This window comes from Schistocerca americana, chromosome 6 (assembly GCF_021461395.2).
Source record: "Schistocerca americana isolate TAMUIC-IGC-003095 chromosome 6, iqSchAmer2.1, whole genome shotgun sequence".
NCBI lineage: Eukaryota > Metazoa > Arthropoda > Insecta > Orthoptera > Acrididae > Schistocerca > Schistocerca americana.
The window spans coordinates 210480974-210498451 of NC_060124.1; the positions used below are offsets into that span (position 1 = coordinate 210480974).

At 36.6% G+C, this 17478-nt stretch overlaps 2 protein-coding genes across 3 annotated transcripts in view; one reads left to right on the forward strand and one right to left on the reverse strand.

The window, feature by feature from the left end:
• LOC124619315 (protein YIPF6) overlaps positions 1-3585 on the forward strand; it is an 80315-nt gene extending 76730 nt beyond the window's left edge. The window contains exon 8 of one of the 2 annotated variants that reach the window (XR_006980068.1): positions 1990-2127. Coding sequence is in view for 1 of the 2 variants with exons in the window: in XM_047145625.1 (XP_047001581.1) it covers positions 1990-2108 (119 nt within the window). In the remaining variant the exon portion in view is untranslated. Of the gene's footprint in view, positions 1-1989 lie in introns of both variants that reach the window. The other variant, XM_047145625.1, reaches the window with a different exon arrangement.
• LOC124619317 (COMM domain-containing protein 8-like) overlaps positions 3468-17478 on the reverse strand; it is a 59805-nt gene continuing 45794 nt past the window's right edge. The window contains exons 2-4 of the mRNA XM_047145626.1: positions 17173-17334; positions 10961-11113; positions 3468-3781 (exon numbers count right to left, since the gene is read on the reverse strand). Of these exons, the coding sequence (XP_047001582.1) occupies positions 3587-3781; positions 10961-11113; positions 17173-17334 (510 nt within the window). The 3' untranslated portion in view covers positions 3468-3586. The remainder of the gene's footprint in view (positions 3782-10960; positions 11114-17172; positions 17335-17478) is intronic.

A 17478-nucleotide genomic window follows, 5' to 3' on the forward strand; every position in this document is an offset into this window, starting at 1 on the left:
ACATTCTACCATCAAAGAGTTCAAGACGTACTGCATGTCCAGTGCTCTCGATGGTAGCAAGGACAATGTACTTGGGGAGAAGAGTAACAAAAATCCTGAAAGTGATGGAACAAGTAACAGTAGTGAAGATAACAGTGGTATCAGTGAAGACATATTAGGATGCTGGTATTTGTGAATTTATCTATGTTCCACCAACTAAACTAAGACTCCCCACTTTGTAAACAGTCTTTGTAAATTGGTAATTTGACATAATTTTTTCCATTGAGTCTATCCCCCTCCCCGCTAAAAATAAAGAAAGGGAAAAAAAAGTGAGGCTAATATCAGGCCAATACAGTAATTAAGATTTGTAACTCAAGCTGTTTTGCTATCATGTTTTTGAAGTGTTTTAGATTCAACAATTGTTTAACATCACAGCATTTCCAAGTTTCAATATTTTCTGCTTTCTAGTGTAAAATAACCATTTCAGATAACTGATTTTAAATTTTGTATGATCACTGCAAAGACATTTTGTACCAAAACATGGAACAATGGCGGCTGGGCTAAAAAAATTAAAATGTCAATTTCTTTTTTGTTTACAAAATTTGACATTGCGAAGGAAGTTATTGACAAATGGCAATGAAATTACTCTAAAGTTGGTAATAACATAATTCCAGAAGCAAATTGCTGTATATCAGCAGCAGTACACTGCATGGGAGAGCGAATGAAATGCAAAGCACATGAGGGAATGGCAGGTGGAATTAAGATTTGCGAGGAGGAGGAGAGAGAATTACCGGAGGTGAAAGGTATTTGTTGTGGCCAAGATAAGGAAATGCACCAAAAAGAGAAAAAAATATCCACAGATAAAGGAAACAGATATAATATGAAGAAGAAAAACGATGTTTGTGTTAATTGAAATCACTTAAAAGCTCTTTCAAATTTTTCTCAGCCCTAATTCTGCTTGTGTTACATATGTGCAGATGTGTTCATTTTAACCCCTTAACTTAAAACCTCGAGGTATCTCGTTTTTATTATTTTGACAGAAACTTAAAATCCTGAGTATACTCTGGCAACTTAATGAAAGGCCTTCGAAAAATAAAACCCTGTTCATGTCCATTTCATCACTGGTAGTTAAGCGTTCAGCCACTAGAGAGCATCTCGTACTACTTTTGTAATCTAGATGTTGTGTTTTGGTTGAGGTGATTGCCACTAGGTATTGTCTTTACTGTGTGCAGCTGTGGGTACTTGACAACAAGATGTGCACTGTCAGCTCCATCTTGTATTGTTGTTTAGCAGTGCTTTCAAAACAAAGGATGGCTATAATGATCCTGAGTTTGGCATTGAATTTAGTGGTGCAGAAAGTGAAGAAGTATGTGATGTTACTTCATTAGAGGCTGAAAGAGAGAGCATTTCATCAGTTTAATGACAAGTGCTTGCTGGTGGTATGAGATATATACATCCACTGTGCCCCAACCAGCTCCCCCAAGATTAATGCTCACAGGAAACCATATGTAAATACATGACTAGACTTCATAGTTACACAGAAATGAAGTCATTTTTTAAAGTTTCAGGATAATTTGATGAAGTCTAGTGCATGAGCATACCCAGCATTTTATTATTGCAATCTTCAACATTATGTAATTTCATTCACAATAGGGTGGTTTTGATCAATAACAAAATATTTGGAACATAATTTGGAAAAAAAGGTTAAGGGGATGATTGGCAATTCGTTTCTTTAGCACATTATTGAACGTTCCATTTATTTATTTCGTTTTGTCTCACCTGAACCCCAAACTTAAATGTCTCAGATTCTGATTGTGAATGGTTGATGTATTCCCCCTCTCTGTTTCATCTGAAAGCTTCCTTATAATTCTTATTTCAAAGACTCAATAATATTTGTTGTTTTTATATTTATTTCTTAAACTTTATTTAGTACATAATGTTTGTGTGGCATTTAGTGATAACTTGGAGACCAAAAACGTCTTAATACTGATTTGCCTTTCTTTTTGTCAGCTTCCATGGTTTTCCTCGGTGACAGTCAGCCACCGGGAAGGAAGGCTCTTGCAGTGTATCCAATGTTCTTGTTCTATTTCATTATATCATGGCTTGTGATTTCCCATACGACAACATAAATGTTATTTATAGATACAATTGATCATGTGATGAAGGTGCAAACATTCCAGATTGATTTGTATATTTTGTACAGCAACTGAGAAAACTGATTAAATATGCCAGACTTTTAGGCATTCAACCTGTCAATTTATTCTTCTTGTAAAAATCAATCAGTTGTCAGTTTATTTCTGTGCTACTTGCCAAAATGATTTACCTGCAGCGAAATAGTTGCTAGTTACTCAAAAATGAATAATGTGGCAATTCAAGCAAGATCTAGTCTTTGTCTAGTGAAATTTTATGCCTTTTTTGTACCTTTTAACTATAAATATTTTCCAGCTCAGTATAAGTGTGTAGTGACGTATATAGTGAAACCTTGAGTTCATTATATAAGGGACTGGCCAGATATACGAGGGTTGTCCAGAAATTAAGTTCTGATCAGTCGCTAAATGGAAACCACAGTGAAAATCAGAAACATTTTATTTGCAAGAGTTAGCTACACTTACCAGGTACTTTTCTACATAGTCGCCGCTCCGACTTGGAAATTTGGTATAATGCTCCAACAGATGTCTAACACCATTGTTATAGAAAGCAGCCACCTGTGCTTTCCAATAAATCTCTACGCTGGTCTATAGTGCGTAGCCTGTGCCCAAGTGTTGTCTTTGTATTCAACGTTTCATGTGAACAGAGATGATACTCAGGACAAGCCAACGAGGGCTGTGTTGTGGGTGATCGAACACTTCCCATTGAAAAGGTGCAGGAGCGTCTTCATTGCCCCTGCAGAGTATGGCTGAGAATTGCGATGAAGAAGTACGTGCGTGGCAGTTGTGTTAGGTGGGCTGCATTCATTAAGGCGAAGCCTCTCAGTGGGCCCTCCTACTTGGCGGGAGACATCATTGTTCTAGGCACCTTTACTCGCTAACAGTGCACTCACAACTGGAAAGAGTGTCTTCATGCGATCGACAGTCATACTAGAGCCACAACCCAACACATCTGTGCAAAGCTTCATCGGGTTTTCACTGTGGTGTCCATTTCGACTGATCGACAACCCTCATATTATAACAGACGAAAGAAAAATGCTTGTTAATAGTTAACTCAAGTGCAGGCCAGGAGACATGAGTGGTGGTAGCCACCTTATTCATGTTGGTACAGCAATCCTGTGTGACACAAGAAAACATACATAGGTATCAAGGTTTCACTATATTACCTCTCATTGTCATATTATATAATTAATGCTGAATATGTTAGTGCCATAAGGAACAAAATGGTAGTTTTAAGTTGATGCTTAGTAAATTATTCCCATGTGGACTCAGGATGTAAAAGTGATGCAGTATTTCAGGATATTTCTTGCTGTACATGTATGATAGTAATTTTAGTAACTATTAACAATTACACTGTCTTTTAATGTTTCATTTACATTTAAAAAATCACACACGACTACTGCATGTATATACATTCACATTTCACTTTTATTTCATAAATAAACTGATCACAAACATATTCAATTATGCAAATTTTTTACTGCTTCCTGAGCCCTTTCCAATGAAGATAAAAGATTCTTCAGTTCATTTCTGTCCATTTCAACATTCACAGTACTACTGCTCATTTCATCTTGTGATTTACCTTGAGAAAGGTGGAAATCCATTTGCAGCAGGGGTTCTCTTAAGGATGACATCTTGCTGCTGCCCATGACCCACTGGAAAAAGAAAGTATTCAGTATTACCAACGACATTCTCCAACTACTGCAAATTATTACTTGTATTTAATAAATACATTGCAAAACAAACAATCAGTAGTAAGCGAATTTTGATACTGAAATTAAAAATGAATAAGATATTTACTTTTCTCTTTTTACACAAATTAAAAATTTAATTAATTTACTTGCTGCAAGTCACACAGAAAAACGACCCGAGTGCATCTCATTTAAGACATAGTCCAATCAACATTATGGTTAGAGACGTCCCTGCTCCTCCAATATCCCATAATTAAAGAAGTCTACATTGTTCTATTAACAAACAAGACATAGTTAATAAATCAGGAATACTTAAGATTGGTGACAATAAATCAATGTTGAAACCTCTGTCATCAGAAGTTAGTACCAGGAACAGTTACTTCTGAATGCATGGTGCAGTATCAGCAGTGCTGACTTTTTACATAACTTTGCAAGTGATTGACACATTTATGGTTCCCGACGTGTAGTTATCTATCTATTTATATAGTACGGACGTTCTTCTTAATGTAAATAATTTAGGAATAAACTAGACTACTCACCAAAACACACACACATTCAACTGTATGTCCAGCTGACACCATGAAGCAACACAAGCACATATGTGTGTATTCTAGCTCAAGAATGGATTTATTTCTTAAATCCAGGAAGTTTTTCTTTTCCTTTGTGTGTGCCGGTCGACAAATGAACACTTCCACTACTCAATATGTGACCTCTTTACTCCTAAATTATCTATCTCTCTGTCTATCTTGGAATAAGAGTGCTCTCTCACTGATATCTCTCCAGCCCTTTTCCTTCACCCCTCTTCCTTCCACTTCGACTTTTCTGCCTGAAGGAACCACTGGCTCTGAAAGCTTGCCTGATTATAACCTCCTTTTATGAGTATGTTCTGCTGCCACTTGTGAGCAGATTATTTGGTCATTATTATATGGGCAATTTAAAACTGAAATTCAAAGTTTCCTGTTCAGAATGTTTATGACTGTTATAGATCTGTTTCTTCTAATGAGTCTCCTGACTTCTTTTTGTACAGAAGAACTAAAAAATTCTTCTGTGTTTCAACAACTATTTGTCTTCTCAGTTCAAAATTGTCACAGAGTCTGCTGCTGAACGTATACAATACCACCCCAATCCTCCCAATTGCAAGGTGACATTTGTCAACCCACCACTGACTAGAAATTTAGGAGTGTACCAGCAGCACATTACGTGATTCCTGTGATAAGATCTACCATATTCTGGATGCTCTCTTAGATTACAAGCCATGTCAACTGGCTACAGAATCCATTTTGTGTATCTCATTTGGTGGTTGTCCATTCTGTTGTGGATACGACGTGGGAAGAGATCACTGGAATGTGAACTAGTACCAACTGCCCAATAAACAAAAATTTTCAGATCTTCATTGCGTTACTGATCTATTTTTTTACGTTGTATCTGCCATAGTAGAGAGCACTGACAATTCCAGGCAGGAGTTCAGTGCCTCTTGGATTTCCTTTTCAAAAGCCATATTTACAAATTTTTACTCACTACTGGATGTGAGTGCACTGTTGTTCTTCAGTTCAAGGACTGAAATGCTAGTCTATTCTGTGGAAGGTTCTTCATCTCTATTCAAATTCTGCAGCCTTTATCCATTTGCACCTGCATACTGTATTCAACCCTTGGTCTCCGTCTGCAATCCTCCCCTCCTTCCTTCCCTTGCCAAATTGACAATTACTTGATGCCTCAGGAAGTGTCCTGTCAAGTGACCCCTTATTGAAGACACATTGTGCCACAAAGTTCATCTTTTCTGAATTCAGTTCTGTTCAATCTCATTTGTTATTTGATCAAACCATCTAATTTTCAACATTCTTCTATAGCATCATATTTCAAAAGCTTCTTATCTGCATTGCCTGTCATGCATGTGTCATTGCCACACAAGGCTACATTCCAAATACCTCCAGTAAAAACTTCCTAACATTTAAAATTAACAAACTCCTCTATTTCAGAAAAGCTTTTCTTGATACTGCCATTTACATTTTACATCATCAGATATTTTGCTACTCAAATTCAGTTGCTTCTCTTTTCTTCAAAGGTCTTGTTAATCTTCCTCTACTCGGCATGCTATCTTTCCCCTAGTTAAGTGTGCTTCTACAGCCTCATATTTGTCATCTAGCCACTCGTGCTTAACCATTTTGCATTTTCTGCCAACCTCATTTTTTAGATATATGAAGATGGTATCTGTTCTTTCGGACATGTCCAGAAGAACAGATACCATCTTCATATGTTGTTGTTGTTGTGGTCTTCAGTCCTGAGACTGGTTTGATGCAGTTCTCCATGCTACTCTATCCTGTGCAAGCTTCTTCATCTCCCAGTACGTACTGCAGCCTACATCCTTCTGAATCTGCTTAGTGTATTCGTCTCTTGGTCTCCCTCTACGATTTCTACCCTTCGCGCTGCCCTCCAATACTAAATTGGTGATCCCTTGATGCCTCAGAACATGTCCTAACAACCGATCCCTTCTTCTAGTCAAGGTGAGCCACAAACTCCTCTTCCCCCAATCCTATTCAGTACCTCCTCCAATCTTCAGCATTCTTCTGTAGCACCACATTTCGAAAGCTTCTATTCTCTTCTTGTCCAAACTATTTATCGTCCACATTTCACTTCCATACATGGCTACATTCCATACAAATACTTTCAGAAACGACTTCCTGACATTTAAATCTATACTCTATGTTAACAAATTTATCTTCTTTGGAAATGCTTTCCTTGCCATTGCCAATCTACATTTTATATCCACTCTACTTTGACCATTATCAGTTATTTTGCTCCCCAAATAGCAAAACTCATTTATTAATTTAAGCGTCATTTCCTAACATAATTCCCTTAGCATCACCTGATTTAATTCGACTATATTCCATTATCCTTGTTTTGCTTTTGTTGATGTTCATCTTATATCCTCCTCTCAACACACTGCCCATTCCGTTCAGCTGCTATTCCAGGTCCTTTGCTGTCTCTGACAGAATTACAATGTCATTGGCGAACCTCAAAGTTTTTATTTCTTCTCCATAGATTTTAATTCCTACTCCGAACTTTTCTTTTGTTTCCTTTACTGCTTGCTCAATATACAGATTGAATAACATCGGGGATAGGCTACAACCCTGTCTCACTCCCTTCCCAACCACTGCTTCCCTTTCATTCCCCCCCCCCCCGACTCTTATAACTGCCGTCTGGTTTCTGTACAAATTGTAAATAGCCTTTCGCACCCTGTGTTTTACCCCTGCCACCTTCAGAATTTTAAAAGAGTGTATTCCAGTCACATAGTCAAAAGCTTTCCCTATGTCTACAAATTCTATAAACGTAGGTTTTGCCTTTCCTTAATCTATTTTCTAAGATAAGTCGTAGGGTCAGTATTGCCTCATGTGTTCCAACATTTCTGCAGAATCCAAACTATATTCCCGAGGTTGGCTTCTACCAGTTCTTCCAGTCATCTGTAAAGAATTCTTGTTAGTAGTGTGCAGCCGTGGCTTACTAAACTGATAGTTCAGTAATTTTCACATCTGTCAACACCTGCTTTGTTTCGGATTGGAATTATTATATTCTTCTTGAAGTCTGAGGGTATTTTGCCTGTCTCATACATCTGAGCTTTGTCAGGGCTGGCTCTCCCAAGGCTATCAGTAGTTCTACTAACACCAAATGTTAGCTATGATTAAATTATGCTCTGTGCAAAATTCCAAAATGTGGCTTCCTGCTTATTCCTTTCCCCCCGGTCCATTTGTAATATTTTTCCTTCTAATTTTCCTTTTCCTACTGAATCCTAGTCACTCATTACAATTAAATTTTCATCTCCTTTAACCATCTGAATAATTTACTTTATCTCATCACCCATTCCTTCTACCTCATCCTCATTTTCAAAGCTAGTTGGTATCTAAACTTGTACTACTGTGGTGGCTGTTGGCTTTTTGTCTATCTTACCTACAATAATGCATTCACTAGGCTGTTCATAGTAGCTGCCTGCATTTTTATTTTCTTATTCATTATTAGGCATACTTCTGCTTTACCCCTTTATGATTTTGTGTTGATACCTGAACTGAGCTGAACTGAGCTGACCAGACCTGATCTTTTTACAGGTTAAGTAACAGCTCAGCAAAACCTCCATAAGACTGCATGTTAATGGGTATTTAATTTCAGCACTTAATTGCAATCTTATACATTGCTCTCATAATGAAACTGAAAGCTTTTTAAATGAAGGCACCATTTTTCCACATACACAGTATATATTTGGATCTCCTTTTCAGGCAACAAAAAGTCTAAATAAATAGGATCTACCATATTTATTCGAATCTAAGCCGCACCTGAAAAATGAGACTTGAAATCGAGCATAAAAAAAATTTCTGAATCTAAGCCACACCTGAAATTTGAGATTCGAAATTCAAGGGGAGAGAAAAGTTTTAGACTGCAGCTCCAAATCTAAACAAAGTTGGTCCATTGTAACATGAGACACAATTTAGGTCAAATCGATGAAGATACAGCTGCAGTAGTTTGGTTCAAGTAGTAAGCTCAGCAGTTAAGCTTTACTAGATAGTCATTGCTATGCGTCAGGCGCTCCATCTGTATTTATACGGGTACCCTTCCTTTTTCACGTGCTTCATCTGGTTTGAATCGATCGAATGTGTCATGCATTGTTTGTTGCATTCTGATAATGAGTGTTTGACTTGTCGCCACTCGCAGCATGGCTTGCTTTTGTGCACACTACTGCCGCTCTCAATTAAAAAACCAGAGGAATTGTCTTATTCATTAAAAATCACTTCTAGTGCATGTTATCGGCTACATTTTGGCTCACTAAACGCTTTCCTGCTACTTCAACATTCAAATAATTTTTCTCTCTGCAGTCATCATCGCCTGAAATTGCTCTCATCAATCCCGTATCGCAGACCTGCAGCACGATTAGAGCTTTGTTCCGCAAAAGAAATAACTCCTCTCTTGAATTTGGCACTATAATGAAAGTGCTTCATTATGGTTTACTAACACCAACAAGCACTTAACAAAATTCCACGAAGAAATAGGTGTCGCTACGTGAAATCTTAATGAGCCCCAGCATATCAACTCGTGCAACAATCCAAAAGCCTTGTGCATTGTTGTTATTTTTGTGTAAAGAAATTTATTTTTGTTGCTATTAATATTTAAAAAGCTGCTACATTCGAAGATGAACAGTATGGAATTTCTATTTACTTCATTGGATAATGTATGAAAATGCAGTGGTCGAAACTCAGAGGGGAGAAAAAAAGCTCGTATTCTACTTTCTTTTTTAATTTATTTACTGACGCAGAGGTTTTGGCACCAGTATTTATCTTTGTGCCTGCAAAGCACTACATATATTCGACAGCAGAAGTTAGTTGTGGCAGCATCTACCAACATTTTTCAGAACTTCTGCTTACTTTGCACTCGATTCTAAGCGGCAGGCGGTTTTTTGGATTACAAAAACTGGAAAAAAAGGTGTGGCTTAGATTCGAGTAAATACGGTATATGAAAAAATGCCATCTTGACTCTGACTGTGGTGCCTACTATGAAGATGATAGTGTTTTATTTGTACTGTCTTCAGAATGCAGGTGCTGAATCCAAAACCTGCGTTCTCTGCAACCCATGGTGTTGTATGTGTAACAGTGATTGCTACAGCAGAGACGGATCAGCAAGTACTGCAAGTCAACTCCCAGCTCAAGTATCCCATCTTCACCATATAAAAAGCAGCCAGTAATGGATGAGATTCCAGAGGTTTACAGCTTCCTTCACCAGAATGTGTAGTATTAAGTCTACTGCAGGTGTGATGAAAATGATCCTCCTCCCCGCCGCCCTCCCCTGGCAAACCCAACCCTGCTACAAGCATTATTATATTTAAGATGATTTTCTGATCTAAAGATCAACATCAAATGACCATTTTATTAGTCACAAATAGAATTTTTCTTTGCAAAAAATTATCACAATATCAGTATAAGTCTCATTTATAACACTGAATAATCTTAATAAACATAACATTCTCATCTTGGTCTTTAAATATGTCTGCTTGTGTCTGTATGTGTGGATGGATATGTGCGTGTGTGCGAGTGTATACCTGTCCTTTTTTCCCCCTAAGGTAAGTCTTTCCGCTCCCGGGATTGGAATGACTCCTTACCCTCTCCCTTAAAACCCACTTCCTTTCGTCTTCCCCTCTCCTTCCCTCTTTCCTGATGAGGCAACAGTTTGTTGCGAAAGCTTGAATTTTGTGTGTACGTTTGTGTTTGTTTGTGTGTCTATCGACCTGCCAGCGCTTTTGTTCGGTAAGTCACCTCATCTTTGTTTTTATATATAACATTCTCATCTGACCTACAAAATACAAACACTGAATTTACCAAAACTAGTCTCGTGATAGTAGTGCCACAAATACATCTTCTAACTTTTATGGAACTATTAACACTGATACAATACTGTCACTACTAGCTATTTTCTTCAATATCCTCCTCACCCTCATCTCACATTTTATCCTGTTCGGTTAGTTAAATCTGCTAACTGTTTCTTTAACTAAAAGTTGTCATGCTATCAATGTTTCAGTTTGATTCTCTTCTTGCAATCTCCTGCAAAATTTTAGTGCCCATTCTGCTGTGCCAAAAGTACTTATCGCCATTATTAATGCTGATAAGACATAGAGAGTGCATTCAGACTAAACTTCTTAATGAGCTGCGCAAAAGTAACATGTCTCCAAAGCACCGTGCACCCTAGAATGAGGTAAATATGAAACTTTTTAATCAAAAGTCATCTTAACGAGTTTATGATTTAAACATTCATTTTCAGATGGATTTCGGAAATTTGAGACCTCACCTTGTAATCATAGCTATATCACATCCTTGAAATCACATTTTCCATTTCTTACGTGAACTGTAGCATCTATTGAGAATTCTGATGTAGCGTTTGGTGCCCAAGAAGAATGATGCTTATTACCTTATTATTTAATTAACTGCACAGCTACATCTTCAGTGCACATGTATCTAAAATTCTTGAAAGCTATATTTGTACCATATGTTATGGTTGTGTGTATCAGGAACATAATATGTTGCACCACAAAATGAGGCCCTTCAAAACTGGTTATGTTGACTTTTGCACATTTTCAACAAGATAATAGAAAATGTAAGTAATAATAGGGACCTTTAGTTTCCAGTCAAAATCCTTCAGTACTGGGCCTGATATGGAAGCTAAATCTGCAATTAAAGTTCTCTTGATATCTTTCCTGTGTATGTCTAAGCAATCTAGAAGACATTTCCGATGGGACACATCCAACTCTGGTGCATTTGCAAGTACCTGAAATATACAGTCACATTACTCTAAACCCAATAACTGAAGAAACAGATAATACATAGAACAATGATTGGACATAATATTTAATAATTATCTGCAAGCACTTTAATTTTCCTTTTCTAGATCACAAGTAGAAATGTGAATTAATGTTACTGACTACTAGTTCTCAATCTCTACTGCAAAAATTAATGAAAAATGCTGGTGTAAAATTGCAATCTTCAAATAAAAATTGTATCAGTTGCTGATGAATGCTCTACTGAGCATGACACAGAGGCACCCTCGCAGACAGAGGCTCCCCTTGTCATTTGGGGAATACACTCTGATGATGTTCTGGCTGCAACATATTGGTTTTAGCTTTATAATTTAGAGAGAGAGAGTGCACTTTCCAGAATAAACAATGTCACGTAATGAAGCTGAACAATGACGAATGGCAACAGGTTTGTGACAGTGTAAGCATAGAACACCTGAGAGGTACTGCAAATGAATTGTGGAGATTATGGGCACTCAATGTCGAGGTTATCTGAGCACAAATGAATTGAATGGGCAGGGCATGGACTGTATCCTCATTATCTACATGGAATGACCACCAGTGTTTTGTAACTGTTGAAGTTCAAGATCTGCTGAGCAGGTGGTTTTCTGATAATCTCTTGTGCTCTTTCAAAGTGGAAATTAGAAGGCATTGACCTGCTAAAATCATTTTCTTTGCTCAACATATCTAGGAACGAACTAAAAAAAGTTTATAAGCAATACCAACAACAGTGAAAGAAAGGCAGGTCAGAGAGATGTTAATAGAACAGAGGAGGCGAGTTATAGCGTAGATGCCGATGATGAGGAAGATGTGTGCCTCGAAGGAGTGAATGCAGCAAGAGTAGTGCTAATATCAGCTAACAGTAAAGGTATCAGAAGAAGCAAAGGTTGTATGTATGTGTTGCAGTATGACATAAAGTGACAGTGGCTACAAATACTTCTGTGAATTAAAGTGTAACAAATAATATGGAAATATTGTGTGAGCCAGTGAATTATTGTATATCCTACAGTCTCTGCAACAGTAGCATGTGTAATTGTAATGTAGTTTAGCAATAACACATTAATAACTATTAATAAAGTAATATGCAACTATTTAGATGGAAGGAAGATTAAATTTTGACATCCCATTAAGGTCTTTAAGAGAGAGAGCACCAGCTCAGATTGGAGAAGAGTGGAGTAGGGAATCATCCTAGGATTCACCATAAATGATTTACAGGAATTGAGGGAAATGGCCACATGGTTATTATAATAGTCGCCCGTCCTGATTACAAGTCCAGTGTATTACTACAGTGCCACCTCACTCAGTTATAGTATGTTTAATATTCATAGACTGATGAGGCCTCAAGATTTTTCCAAGTTGCACAGTATTTGTACAGTTACTTATAATATAATGTTAAGTGAAATGTAGAAAAGTATTATGCAAATGGGATTATGTATATATGGAACTGCTGTGACTCAAGACGTACTGAACCACACACACTAATCAAAGAGCTATTCACGCTGCATGCTCCAAATAGTGTAACTTAGGGGCAACACCTGTAGAAAATGTAAATGTAACTATAAGTTTAGAAGATTTTTCTATTATAAGCAGTCAAACTCAAGACATACTGATGTAACTACAAACCAAATTCCATACAGATATAGATTCTAAACGAAGCTTATCACTTTACATTTTTGTTGTATTAATTAAATTTATTCCAAATTAACTAAGACTGGCATTTTTGAACACACTTATTCTTAAGGTATCAATTAAAGAAAAAAAACATTATGCAGAGGATAATGCCTGTATCAAGCATATTGTAGGACCTGCTTCAGACAAGCAGAAAGCCAGGTTTTTACAAATCAATAAATAAATAAAATACGACAAGACAGGATACACAGTGACAGCGAACTGTTACTTTCAGAAATCAACTATCGGACACCACTACTAAAGGCATCGGACACTACTACTAAAGGCCAGAGGAATCTATTGTATTGTATTTGTGCTAAAAGATTTCATAGAATTATCATCATTAGGCATGAATACAATAGGGAGAGTAAATTTTCTGCATAGTGAGTATAAAAATTAAAGATATTTTATGATAATTCTGCTCCACCTTACATTATTCCTGATTAGTTTTACAAATAAATACGCAATTGATTTTAGCTGCATTATTCTAGCAAAGCATACCTTAAAAACAAAAGAAAGTGAATGTATGAAAATATAAAATGATTTTCATCCATGAGAGCACGGTGTGAGGTACAGTTTCTGTCACCCTGTGGTTCTATTACATGAATAATAAAAATAAGGATATCATACTACTACTCCTCCTCCTCACCACGACCACCACCATCCTCATTGTCAGCAAACTGACATCCACTGGATGACTGCTTTAGACGTTTCATTTATGGTATTCAGACAGGTTTGCCAGGATTTTTTAAACCAAAGTCAGGATCTTTTTCAAACATGACACTTTTAAACTAAACAAAATTGGGATTTTTAACACTTGCCCTTAATGTCAGTTTCACATCACTGAGACACACTAAGCTGAGAGGCATACAATACGGTGAGCGTTATAGCTAATCATCTTTACCATTGTGAAGCCATGAGTAAGTTTTACACTGCTTGTCATTAAAATTGGTTTCCAATTTCACTTTCTGCTTCTTTTTTGACACTGATACTTCATCAGTTTTGCTGACTGTGCATCTGGTTGTAAAAATGCTTTACCGTCAGTAGCAATAACCATCTGTTATGATCAGTTTCTGAGTCACTACTGAGATTGATGTAAGGTAGAAGACTGCATGCCCTGCCCCCCACATTCACCATCACTGTGTAGGCAGCTGCTTCAGCAGGCAGAAGTCAGTGATAAAAATTGATTGAATGATGTTCACAATTGTCCTATGTATTGATACTTTAAATACAAAATTGTAACTGCAAGAATTACGTAGGCTTATCACAAGGAAAGGAAACACTTAAAACAGAGTGAAGTACAACACACAGTAACAAAGGAAACAACAATGGTTACCTAACACAGTGCTGTCACAATAAGTAACATTGGCTGAAGCCAAAAACAAATGACTGTCTTCTGCCGACCGAGGATTTTTTGTCCTAAATTGGCATTTGATCACTGTGGTCTAAGGAGCTGATTGGCCAAATTAAAAATGAGACTCTTAATAGCAGCTGAGTGCTAATCTTTCAGGACAAAGGGCTGTATTTTTAAGTTCAGTTACATTTACAAAAATGCCTCCTAACTTATATAATGAACAGACTATATTGTATGAAATATAATCCATCCTGCTGTAATCATGAATTTTATGTATCCCGACAAGGTTTAATCGTGAGTCACATTTTCAACAGAAAAATCAGGACAATTCCGCCCAGATCGGGGTACGTGGCAATCCTGTCTTCAGCTACCCATTCTATTATGTCATCCTCATGGCCTTCTCTATCTCCCCACTTCCCCGAGCAACCATCACGTTCTGAATGGTTTTCGTGAAATGGTCCATTATATCACACTGCCATAAATCAGCTGGTACGACACACTGACTTAATTTTTAATGTCACTCACATTGCAGTCTTCATTTCAAATACTGTCTAAAGCATTCAAAACTATTTACTCTTCAGTCCATTTCTTTTGTTGTCCCCCCAGCTACCCCCTTCAGTTGCCCACATACAAAAACCAGTTGTATGACTACAACTTAATTTGTACTATTTTCTTTTTATAATATGTCGACTATATATTATTTTAGTCTCATTATAATTGATTTTGAGCCTAATTTTAAAAATTAATAGAGCATGTTCCTCCATTGATTGCTGAAGTTTCTGTACTGAAGACAAAAATTACAATGTCATCAACAAAATTAAAGTGGCTGATATATTTAACTCGTAATAGGGATACTGTAAACTAAATACTGAGACTTAAGTTCTGTAATTGAGTTTCTGCAGAGAAAACAAATAAACAAAACTGATTGTATAAAGCCAATAACAATCTTAATAGGGTATTGCCATATTGCTCTATCAAACATGTTCACTTGTAGAAATACTGGCAATTTCGAAATTTGCAGCTGAACACTCATCTATGCCCTTCATCCCCTCATCCACAAGAAGGCCTTCCTTTTCTTCTCCTGCTATTACCACACAAATCTTTGATCTTACATATAATGTACCTCATCTTATAGCAGAACTAAGTCATCCATGTTATTTCAGAGGGGGTACAGATAATTTTTTGTTATTTGAAATCCAGGAAGAAGGTTTGCAGGCTTCAGTTCCAGTGTCACCAATAGAACCACGAGAATATTTACCTAGTTCAAAGGAAATTGGAAACGGTACTTAATTTTTTTCTGCAAGAAGTCTCATTCTGCATTTGCACAATACATTAATCACTTCACTGAGGGTTTTATGAGCTTATGATATTTCCCTTTTACACTTCAAACTTTAACAGAGATGGTAGTTACAGAAATACTAGTATCATTACTTATGGTCTAATAATTCGTACATTCCTCAATATTTTCTTGAGGTGGAAGTTTCTCAACTTTCAGCAATATGATGTGACTACATCAACAAAGAGAACATTTATACTGGGATTGTGTGATTAAAAAGACAGTCGATATATACATCTCTGATGGTGAGAATGAGAACACACTATATCAGTATAAGAAAAACAGTAAACATTTCTGGTTAGAGCCACATTAAATAGTTGCGTCAAACTATACAACAACAGGTACGCGTAGCTATAAAGCATAGCAAGACATCTCATTTTCCTTTTACTGGACCGATGAAAAATATGCATGTGGAAAATGTGACTTTAATTAGTAATAACATAAAGAGCATCTACTGTGCCTGGGTTTGCTGGAATTTATGTGCAGATATGAGAGAGAAAAATGTGGGCACAGTGCACAAAGCAACTATGGATGTGTAATTTGGACTGGCTAGTGAGGGGTCACTTGCACTTTGCATTCGAGTTTTGGGGGTGCTGTCGACTCTGAAGAAGAAAGAGGCCTGAGACAATAGTCAAGCACTAACGAAAAATGAATGTTGTTATACAGACTCTATGCTGCACTATCTCGAGTTAAGTATGAACTTATGGTTTTGGTCAAGCACTGAAGTATCATGTATAAACATGTTGTCTTAAAAACTTTGTTAATTATCAGTTGTTCTAAGTTGAGAACTTATCTGAATATAGAAGAATTATGGAAACCATGTTTTGTGATTTCATAGTAGCTGTTTAAATGTGAAAGCTCTCTCATAGCCCTTGCCCTCTGCAATCGGAAAAGAAGTCAGCGGTCAAATACATGGCACTGCATAGCAAGACCACAACATTGAGAGAAAACAAGACTGCAACCTGGAAATTTGGAAAAGAAGGTAACTATAGTTATCAGGAACAAGTAAAGACCTGGCATCTCACAATAAGGCAATCACTTAAAATCAACCCACAACAAGAAAAACACTTCAAGCCTCGTAGAAATAGTATAGAATTTTTGGTATTACTTAGTGCTCAAATATCATATTTAATAACAACTTTATAATAAAATCCACAATTAACCAAGCATTTAAAATATATTCCCGTAGTGACATTTTCGTATCATGGTTTAAAGTAAGCAATTGTCTTCCCAAAAACCTACCTGCATGTTCCAGAACACTACTATCTGTTATATGTTTGGAATAAGTTCACTTACAGAGCAAACTTGTCCCCAACACTTGTAATCTTAGAATCTTAAACTTTCATATCAGTTTTACAGAATATAAAAAAATAAAGAATACCGACTTGTGCGATCAAAAAATCATGAAAATTTTTTTTTTTTTTTTTTTTTTTTTTTTTTAAGATTAATTTTATTGGCTTTTTGTACCAAAAAATACAGCCAATATTCTGAAGTTCTTCAGTCCAACTATGACTAATCAGATGATCCTTGCAATACACAAGGAAAAAAGGAATATATACAAACGCATTAGTGAAAAACAATATTCAAGTGAAATCTAAAAGTCTTGCATGAAAGTTAGTACGCTTAGAACTACACATAAAAATGTAAAACATATTCCATTTTTTACACAATTTTACCATTTCATTTCCAAGTGAATTACCAACAACTTCTGAAAATAATTTCTTTATTTCATTACAGATACAACTGTGTTCTTCTGCTGTCCAGTCAGTTGATGCCTTAACAGCTTCATATTTCATTGCATTTCTGCCACATAGCTCATCTGCACAGGAATGAAGGACCTGAAAATCATATATGTATTAATAACGAATTAACAAACAATGTAGAAAAAGACAGATTGCTACTTACCGTAAAGAAGACACATTAAGTTGCGGACAGGCACAATTAAAAGACAATTTTAGAGAAGGAATGTTGCTACTCACCAT